At 42.1% G+C, this 11,045-nt stretch overlaps 1 protein-coding gene across 1 annotated transcript; it reads right to left on the reverse strand.

Annotated features, from left to right (window-relative positions):
• Positions 1-253: 253 nt before the first annotated feature.
• LOC109904189 (uncharacterized) lies at positions 254-2,429 on the reverse strand. Its single transcript, XM_020501390.2, has 3 exons — positions 1,396-2,429; positions 1,137-1,195; positions 254-669 (listed from the first exon to the last, which is right to left on the reverse strand). Exons 1-3 carry the CDS (start codon positions 1,930-1,932, stop codon positions 567-569), a joined length of 699 nt encoding a protein of 232 aa, XP_020356979.1. The 5' UTR covers positions 1,933-2,429; the 3' UTR covers positions 254-566.
• Positions 2,430-11,045: the final 8,616 nt, after the last annotated feature.

The following is an 11,045-nucleotide window of genomic DNA, read 5'->3' on the forward strand; positions in this document are numbered from 1 at the left end:
ATGCCCACACCATTCTGTTGTTGGAGTACGCCCAGACCATTCTGTTGTTGGAGTACGCCCAGACCATTCTGTTGTTGGAGTACGCCCACACCATTCTGTTGTTGGAGTACGCCCACACCATTCTGTTGTTGGAGTACGCCCACACCATTCTGTTGTTGGTGTACGCCCACACCATTCTGTTGTGGGAGTACGCCCACACCATTCTGTTGTTGGAGTACGCCCACACCATTCTGTTGTTGGAGTACGCCCACACCATTCTGTTGTTGGAGTACGCCCACACCATTCTGTTGTTAGAGTACGCCCACACCATTCCAACACAGAAAAACTGCTTTTTAACATACTTAATTGCCATTTTTTAAAGGAAAATTATTAAATTCATATTGTAGTTAATTATAGGTCCTATTTCGTATAAATCTGGAAACACTGGCCAGTTACTTAAAAAAAATTAGTGCTAAAACAATAGCATCATATCTGAATTCCTCCATCATTATGCACCTTCACCATTCATTCAAAAAACTAATATTTGGTTGAAAAGTTATCCTGCTATTTTAGTCTCTCCTGTGAGGTCAACTAAACTCTCTCTCTATGGTCTCCATCAGGTCCACTTCTGATCCATCATACAGAATGACAGGCATGGAGAGAGAGGGACCATTGCCATCGTCCAGGACTCTGGGGAGGAACCGATAGATATGTCAATAATTGTAAGAACAATAAAATAACTGTCAGAGGGGGTTTCAGACATAGCCTGAAGAAATAGGTTGAAAGAAACTGTGGACCAAATTCTGATGCGCAAATGGGCTCAGTCAGTGAGCCATAGAGGCAATATATATATAGCCACGGTCTATTTCCAAATTATTCCAAATTACAATTAGATATGTTATTACAGACTTTATTTTCAGCATATTTCCGTGTTTTAAATAATATAAATAAATTAGCCACAATAAAACACCTGTTTGTTTCCAAGTTGTTTGCAGACGTGGAACTAATCTGATCAGCCCAAAGCACAATGGCTTGGTATTTTGATATGCTCAAGGTGAATTTGATCTTGCCCGATCTTCAGTTACTACAGAAATCGTGTGTGTGCGACACTGAGCTAAAAATGAATAATTTATGAAAGAGCAGGATAGGCTACTTACGAGTCTGTTTCTGCTCGAGGCACTGACTCCACACAAGCTGACCCCGTTGTCAACATGTCCTGTTAAGAGTTTTGACAACAGAGTTGGCAGAAAACAATCTATAGTTTGCAGATAACTTAAAACATACAAATATTTTAATATGTTACCCATACCATTGGTTAAGTAATTTTAAAACAGGAAATCGTAGATCAACATTCTGTCAATTTGATTATCCTTGTCCATCACCACTGACCAGAACTAGAACAAATAATATTCTTACATTTTCCTGAGTTCCGCTTGAGAACTGAATCTGTGTATTTTTGCAAAACTGGTTGAAGACCGGGATGCCTTTCTTGTCCTTGACTCCAACAGAACCGTTATCTGGACAACATGCCCCAGGCCCCTCCGACAATTCAGAACTCTGCCAGTGAGGGGTTGAATTGAAAACGCTTTCATTGTGGACTCGACTGGAATAACATAACCCATATGTATTAGACCTTATGAAAGGTTTCGTTTGATACGTTTTCCTCTTGGAACGCAATTCCCGATTGTCATATTCCTGTAGAGCTCGATTCAGTTCCACATCAATGTCATCATCCTCTACGGAAAATTCAGAATCGTGTCCTTCACTGTGGCAGTCTTGTTGCGCTCTATTTCGTGACTGACTTAAATTCGTAGATTTAGTTATTTTCAATGCTTTGAACAAGTGTCTTTCCTCTTTCAAAACGTGGACTGTGTTGTCATCTCTTCTGAATGAGTTCATCTCGTTGACACTGGCAGGAGCAACCTTCTTTCCTCGACTACTACCGCTACCCATGTTGTTGTTGTTGTCCCTTGGCACCAGGCTGTAAAAATTCACAAGGCACAGCAAAGGCACGCTCCCATTTCCAGTTCGCGTTGGCCCCCCACCAAGAAATCTAAGAACTCAGAAGTGAAACATTAACTTGTCTCCACGCAGTAGCTCGTACAATAATTAGGCTCATTTATGCACGGGCTGAAAGCAGTCATTCTCTCTGTGGCACAATGGAATCATTAAAAAAAACGAAATCTAAAAATGTGTGGCAGAATTGCCGCCTAGATTAGAGTCCTCTGAGTACCGAGAGGGCATTTGGTGAAACTTTCCAAATGTTATTGTGTTCCTCTGAGGTCCATGACGTCTCCATCCATTTAAGGACACGGTCTAAAAGCGCACTGTTTACAATCCTACAATTGCATCGCCGAGAGTCGTCACCATCAGAAGTTTTGTAGATAGCCTTCTAGCCCACTGTAAAGCTTTTACGGTGCCTGCCTGAGTCTCATGGGTGTCCGGATGAGAACAGCTGGACTGGACCGAGACGCTCAATAACAACCGCTCACAATCCTGTGGCGAGAAAACTCCTCCCTCTCCATCACGTTTTATAGAGGACAAATAAGATACCGCACAGTTAGAAAATTCCAGTTGGATAAAACCCCTCCTTTTAAATATTTTTTTTCTTCAACTTTTCTAAGTAGCCAACACAGACCTACAGCGAAGTTGATAACCTCACCTCTAAATTGGCTTATAAACATGAATAGCCAACAATTCTGAAGCAATTGATTGTTTTATTCCAAAACTTCAAAAGAAAAATGTATATCTTGATCAAATGAGTTGCAGTGGAAAACGTGACATGAGAAAAGTCCATGTAACTGAACGGCATTAGCTAAGAGGAAGCTATAGCCAAACAGATGCTACCCACCAGTGGTCCTGACACTTTTCCTAACTCGGAGCACAATACAATGGGGATGATTAGTGACAAAAAGAATGGAGCAATTAGTTTGATATATATATTGGCCATGTCTTGACAGCAGCATTACCTGTCTGTGTTAGACTAATATGTTTTATTGAGGCAAGGGAGGACAGTACACAAAGGATGTGAGGCTCCGGCACAGATCAGTAGTGTGTATAAGAGACTCAGAGACCCTATAGTGAGTGATTATAGGTCCAGTGCTGAGCCACACAAGAGCGGGGCATTCCATTCCAACATAACGGGCTTCCCGGAGATTCCTCAATAAGTCATTGTTTGGAGTTGTTCTCTCTCTCTCTGTCCTCTCTCCTCCACAAGTCATTGTTTGGAGTTGTTTTCTCTCTCTTCTCTCCTCCATAAGTCATTGTTTGGAGTGCTCTCTCTCTCTCTCTCTCTCTCTCTCTCTCTCTTTCTCTCTCTCTCTCTCTCTCTCTCTCTCTCTCTCTCTCTCTCTCTCTCTCTCTCTTCTTCTCACTCCTCCACAAGTCATTGTATGGATTGTTTTTTCTCTCTCCCTTTCCCTCTCTTTTTCTCTCTCCAGACTATGCCACCTGCTCATGCTGGAGAGCTACCAAGTCAAAGACACCTGGTTCTCATCTGTTTGGAATCAAATAAAGAAAGTGTTGGGCGTTTTCTTCACATGAGAAAGTTAAAGAACATAGATGAATTATCATAGGTGTGACATAAAACAGTATCCTTTCCAGACCTTGCACCCGTCCTGGAATGTCACAGAGAGGATTCATATGGTTGCCTATCTAACATTCCTCCTACTGTATATCATTGAATGTTCTTTTCTAGCTGTGTTTGTGTTCCTGAGCAGACCCCTCTCTGTTATTCACTGTTATATTCGCATGTCCCAGAAGGGTTGAGAACATCTGGATCTCAGCTCAACAGCTTCCAGACAAGAGAGAGAGGGGAGTCACTTCTGCAGCTGTGGCATCCAGAGAACAGACCAGCTACATAACTGTGGTTTTCCTCTACTCTACTCTGGGCAGAAATAACCCCTACATGGAGACACTAGTAGAGTTTTTATTTGTATTTTTTTTATTTCACCTTTATTTAACCAACAATTGCGACCTGGCCAATATAAAGCAAAGCAGTGCAACAAAAACAACAACACAGAGTTACACATGGGATAAACAAACGTACAGTCAATAATACAATACAAAAATCTGTATACGGTGTGTGCAAATGAAGTAAGGAGGTAAGGCAATAAATAGACCAATAGTGGCAAAGTAATTACAATTTATGTGCAGATGAAGATATGCAAGTAGAAATACTGGTGTGCAAAAGAGCAGATAAACACATATGGGGATGAGGTAGGTAGTTGGCTGGATGGCCTATTTACAGATGGGCTGTGTACAGCTGCTGCAATCGGTAAACTGCTCTGACAGCTGACACTTAAAGTTAGTGAGGGAGATATAAGTCTACAACTTCAGTGATTTTTGCAATTCGTTCCAGTCATTGACAGCAGAGAACTGGAAGGAAAGGCAGCCAAAGGAGGTGTTGGCTTTGGGGATGACCAGTGTGGTGGCATATTTCTGCTTTACCAAATGAGGAGAGTTACAAACTTCACACACCAGTCAGAGTTATACTTAAACTACATTTTTAATAATAATAAGAGCTTTGCAATAGCATTTTGACTTTCAATGATGCACCATCTCTAATAAACCATTGAAAGTGACATCAGAAAAGTACAAATATCTTTTATAGCCAAGATATACCCCTCTCAACCTACATGACGAACCACAGATCTTAGGAACAGTTCACAAAGAAATACTTTTACTTGAGAGAGAGGAGTATCCCTTAGCCAGATAACATTCGCTATAAATTATCGTTCAGTTTGGTCCCTCAAACGAGGTGCTAATCTCATTCCTGGTACTTTATAGCACAAAAACATTACCTCATGTTATCTGGAATGCTCTTTAGGTTTTATCACCCAAAGAAATCGTAAATCTCTCCTGTCAGTGCTATCTCATAGAGGCCCATCCTCAGTGGAACACACACACAATACTCTATTCTGTCGAATAAAACAACCATTATAATGCAATACAAGCATTATATTATAATGCAATTTTCCACGACACAAGTGAAATATAACTGCTGGAGCGCATGCTATCGGTGGGTGTTGCTATGGTGACCAGTGAGCTGTGATAAGGCAGAGCTTTACCTAACAAAGACTTATAGATGACCTGGAGCCAGTGGGTTTGGCGACTAATATGTAGCGAGGACCAGCCAACATTTCGCAGTGGTGGGTAGTATATGGATGACAAAATCTATTTGGTGACAAAACGGATGGCACAGTGATAGACTGCATCCAATTTGCTGAGTAGAGTGTTGCAGGCTATTTTGCAAATGACAAGGATCGGTAGGATAGTCAGTTTTACGAGGATATGTTTGGCAGCATGAGTGAAGCAGGATTTGTTGCGAAATAGGAAGCCGATTCTAGATTTAACTTTGGATTGGAGATGCTTAATATGAGTCTGGAAGGATAGTTTACAGTCTAACCAGACACCTAGATATTTGTAGTTGACCACATATTCTAAATCAGAACTGTCCAGAGTAGTGATCCTAGTTGGGCGGGCCATAAACACCTCAGGTACACAGACAAACCCCACAGTGAAACACATTACATACACTATATATACAAAGCATGTGGCCACCCCTTCAAATTAGTGAATTCGGCTATTTCAGCCACACCCGTTGCTGACAGGTGTATAAAATCGAGCACATAGCCATGCAAACTCCATAGACAAACATTAGCAGTAGAATGGCATTACTGAAGAGCTCAGTGACTTTAAACGTGACACCGTCACAGGATGCCACCTTTCCAACATGTCAGTTTGTCAAATTTCTGCCCTGATAGAGCTGCCCGCATCAACTGTAAGTGCTGTTATTGTGAATTAAATCAAATTGTCACGTAAACATATTTAGCAGATGTTAATGCGGGTGTAGCAAAATGCTTATACTTGTGGAAACGTCTATAAGCAACAACAGCTCAGCTGCGAAGTGGTAGGCCACACAAGCACACGGCATGGGGCCGCCAGGTGCTGAAGCACGTAAAAATGGTTTGTCCTCGGTTGCAACACTCACTACCGACTTCCAAACTGCCTCTGGAAGCAACCTCAGCACAATAACTGTCCGTCAGGAGCTTCATGAAATGGGTTTCCATGGCAGAGCAGCCGCACACAAGCCTAAGATCATCATGCGCAATGCCAATGGTCGGCTGGAGGGGTGTAAAGCTTGCTGCCATTGGACTCTGGAGAAGTGGAAACGTGTTCTCTGGAGTGATGAATCATGCTTCACCATCTGGCAGTCCGACGGACGAATCTGGGTTTGGCGGAGGCCAGGAGAATGCTATCTGCCCCAATGAATAGTGCCAACTGTAAAGTTTGGTGGAGGAGGAATAATGGTCTGGGGCTAGGCCCCTTAGTTCCAGTGAAGGGAAATCTTAACTCTCATTACAGCATACAATGACATTCTAGACGATTCTGTGCTTCCAACTTTGTGGCAAAAGTTTGGAGAAAGCCCTTTCCTGTTTCAGCATTAAAATTCCCTCGTGCACAAAGCGAGGTCCATACAGAGATGGGTTGTCGAGATCGGTGTGGAAGAAATAGACTGGCCTGCACAGAGCCCTTACCTCAACCCTATCGAACACCTTTGGGATGAATTGGAATGCAGACTGTGAGTCTGGCGTAATCGCCCAACATCCGTGCCCGCCCTCCCTATTGCTCTTGTGGCTGAATGGAAGCAAGACCCGCCCAGCAATGTTCCAAAATGTAGTGGAAATTCTTTCCAGAAGACTAGAGGCTTTTATAGCAGCAAAGGGAGGACCAACTCCATATTAATGCCGATGACTTTGGAATGAGATATTTGATGAGCAGGTCCCCACATACTTTTGGTCATGTAGTGTATCTTTCTCTATCCCATCTTGTCTGAACTGTGGTTTCCATATGTGGCTCTCTCTTGGTATGTTTATGTGTGAATGCTATCCTTTCACAGTTCATTACACAGGAAGGATAAACAAGAAACTTCAACAGCCTGCAGAATTGCCATGCTGTTGTTACTGGGCAACGGCCTGTTTGTGATCTGTTTAATGTGATCCGATCTACTAGCTATGTGATCTGTTTTTCAATGATGATCAATCACAGTATTCTGATTTGTAATTTTTCTGTTTTACATGCTCTGTTGATGTAAACTAGAGAACAAAACATGTCTGTTATCCCCACACAAAATCAGGACACTTCACTGTCTCACCATTATATCAAATCAAATCAAATTCTATTGGTCATATACACATGGTTAGCAGATGTTATTGCGATTGTAGCGAAATGCTTATGCTTTTAGATCTGACAGTGCAGCACTATCTAACAGGTAATATCTAACAATTCCACAACAAATCCTAATATCTAACAAATTCCACAACAAAACCTAATACACACAATCTAGTAAAAGAATGGGATAAGAATATATAAGTATGAAATATATGGATGAGCAGTGACAGAGCGGCTAAGATGCAATGGATAGTACAGTTTTTTATAGTTTTTTTTTCACCTTTATTTAACCAGGTAGGCTAGTTGAGAACAAGTTCTCATTTACAACTGCGACCTGGCCAAGCTAAAGCATAGCAGTGTGAACAGACAACAACACAGAGTTACACATGGAGTAAACAATAAACAAGTCAATAACACAGTAGAAAAAAAAGAGAGAAAAAAAAGAGTCTATATACATTGTGTGCAAAAGGCATGAGGAGGTAGGCGAATAATTACAATTTAGCAGACTAACACTGGAGTGATAAATGATCAGATGGTAATGTGCAGGTAGAGATACTGGTGTGCAAAAGAGCAGAAAAGTAAATAAATAAAAACAGTATGGGGATGAGGTAGGTAAATTGGGTGGGCTATTTACCGATGGACTATGTACAGCTGCAGCGATCGGTTAGCTGCTCAGATAGCAGATGTTTAAAGTTGGTGAGGGAGATAAAAGTCTGAAGGATACAGTATAGACTATATACAGTTGAAGTCGGAAGTTTACATAGACCTTAGCCAAATACATTTAAACTCAGGTTTTCACAATTCCTGACATTTAATCCATAGGAGTTGCAATTTGGATGAAGGACAAATGGGTTTCCAATAGGTTTCCATAATAAGAGCCTGGGATCTGAAAACCCCCCAATTCTGGTCAGTAATTCTTCGGACTGTCGCCTGACATATCAATTCTGTTCTAGTCTCCGACATTATTTCAACAGTTTTAGAGTGTTTTCTATCCAATGCTACCAATTATATGCATATCCTGGCATCATGGCATCTGGGATAGGCAGTTTACTTTGGGCACGTCAGTCAGGCAGAAATTCAGGAAACTGCCCACTAGCCCTAAGAGGTTTTAAGAATGTGAAATGTCAGAATAATAGTAGAGAATGATTTATTTCAGATTTGATTTCTTTCATCACATTCCCAGTGGGTCAGAAGTTTACATACACTCAATTAGTATTTGGCAGCATTGCATATAAATTGTTTAACTTGGGTCAAACGTTTCAGGTAGCCTTCCACAAGCTTCCCACAATAAGTTGGGGGAATTTTGGACCAATCCTCCTGACAGAGATGGTGTAACTGAGTCAGGTTTGTAGGCCTCCTTGCTCACACATGCTTTTTCAGTTCTGCCCACACATTTTCTATAGGATTGAGGTCAGGGCTTTGTGATGGTCACTCCAATACCTTGACTTTATTGTTCTTAAGCCATTTTGCCACAACTTTGGAAGTATCCTTGGGGTCACTGTCCATTTGGAAGACCTATTTGCGACCAAGCTTTAACTTCCTGACTGATGTCTTGAGATGTTGCTTCAATATATCCACATAATTGTCCTGCCTCATGGTGCCATCTATTTTGTGAAGTGCACCAGTCCCTCCTGCAGCAAAGCACCCCCACAACATGATGCTGCCACCCCCGTGCTTCATGGTTGGGATAGTGTTCTTCGGCTTGCAACCCTCCCCCTTTTTCCTCCAAACATAACGATGGTCATTATGGCCAAACAGTTCTATTTTTGTTTCATTAGACGAGAGGACATTTCTCCAAAAAGTACAATCCTTGTCCCCATGTGCAGTTGCAAACCATAGTCTGGCTTTGATATGGAGGTTTTGGAGCAGTTGCTTTCTCCTTGCTGAGCGGCCTTTCAGGTTATGTCGATATAGGACTCGTTTTACTGTGGATATAGATCATTTGGTACCTGTTTCCTCCAGCATCTTCTCAAGGTCCATTGATGTTGTTCTGGGATTGATTTGCACTTTTCGCACCAAAGTACGTTCATCTCTAGGAGACCGAGGGCGTCTCCTTCCTGAGCGGTATGACGGCTGCATGGTCCCATGGTGTTTATACTTGCGTACAATTTTTTGTACAGAAGAACGTGGTACCTTCAGGCATTTGGAAATTGCTCCCAAGGATGAACCAGACTTGTGGAGATGTGCAATTCTTTTCTGAGGTCTTGGCTGATTTCTTTTGATTTTCCCATGATGTCAAGCAACGAGGTACTGAGTTTTAAGGTAGACCTTGAAATACATCCACAGGTACACCTCCAATTGACTCAAATGATGTCAATTAGCCTATCAGAAGCTTCTAAAGCCACGACATCGTTTTCTGTCATTTTCCAAGCTGTTTTAAGGCACAGTCAACTTAGTGTATGTAAACCTCTGACCCACTGGAATTGTGATACAGTGAATTATAAGTAAAATAATCTGTCTGTTAACAATTGTTGGAAAAATTACTTGTGTCATGTACAAAGTAGATGTCCTAACCGACTTGCCAAAACTATAGTTAGTTAACAATACATTTGTGGAGTGGTTGAAAAATGTGTTTTAATGACTCCAACCTAAGTGTATGTAAACTTCCGACTTCAATTGTACATATGAGATGACTAATGTGAGATGTAAACATTCCTAAAGTGACATTATTGAAGTGAACAGTGTTCCATTTATTAAAGTGGCCAATGATATTAAGTCTGTAGGTAGGCAGCCGCCTCTCTGTGCTAGTGGTGTCTGTTTAACAATCTGATGGCCTTGATATAGAATCTGTTTTTTAATCTTTCTGTCCCAGCTTTGAAGGAACTCTACTGACCTCGCCTTCTGGATGGAAACGGGGTGAACAGGTAGTGGCTCGGGTGGTTACTTTTTTGCCTTCCTGTGACATCGGGTGTTGTAGGTGTCCTGGAGGGTCGTAGTTTGCCCCCGGTGATGCGTTGGGCGGATTGCACCACCCTCTGGAGAGCCCTGCGGTTGTGAGCAGTGCAATTTCCGTACCAGGAAAATTGGAGTGGGTCTAGGGTGACTGGTAGGGTGGAGATGATATGATCCTTGACTAGTCTCTCAAAGCACTTCATGATGACAGAAGTGAGTGTAACTGGGCGATAGTCATTTAGTTCAGTTACCTTAGCTTTCTTGGGAACAGGTGGCCATCTTGAAGCATGTGGGGACAGCAGACTGGGATAGGGATTGATTGAATATGTCCGTAGACACACCAGCCAACTGGTCTGCGCATGCTCTGAGGACGCAGCTAGGGATACTGTCTGGGCCGGTTGTCCTCAAAGCGCGCAAAGACGTTGTTTGGGAGCAAGACGTCGATGTCATCGATGGGGCTGGTTTTCTTTTTGTAATCCGTCAACGCCAAACTGTGTGACATTCTGTTGACTTTACTTTACTTTACAGATGGTCCTGGCTTGGACAGTGTGTAGGTTAGTTTGTTACCATGTAATCGGCTGAAGAAATTAGCAGAACAAGGCTGTGAAACATATTGTATCCCCTTGACATAGTGATATAAGGTTGCCAGGGTAACCCCCCTTTCAATGTTGAAAAGAGTGCAGCTTTGGTGAAAGAGAGAAACTGGCAGCCCATTCATCACTGAGCTTTCCCCCCAGCTACATTACTGCTGTGTGATTTAAGAGGGGATTGATGTAATTGTAACATTGGTATTTACCACAGGAGGCTGCTGAGGGGAGTACTGCTCATAATAATGTCTGGAATGGAGCAAATGAAATGGTATCAAACACGTGGAAACCATGTGTTTGTTGAGTTCGATACCAATCCATGAATTCCGTCTGAGCCATTACTATGAGTCCATCCTCCCCAATTAATTAAGATGCCGCCAACCTCCTGTGGTATGTACGTCATTGGGAAGTAAG

This window comes from Oncorhynchus kisutch, linkage group LG14 (genome assembly GCF_002021735.2).
Source record: "Oncorhynchus kisutch isolate 150728-3 linkage group LG14, Okis_V2, whole genome shotgun sequence".
Classification (NCBI taxonomy): Eukaryota; Metazoa; Chordata; class Actinopteri; order Salmoniformes; family Salmonidae; genus Oncorhynchus; species Oncorhynchus kisutch.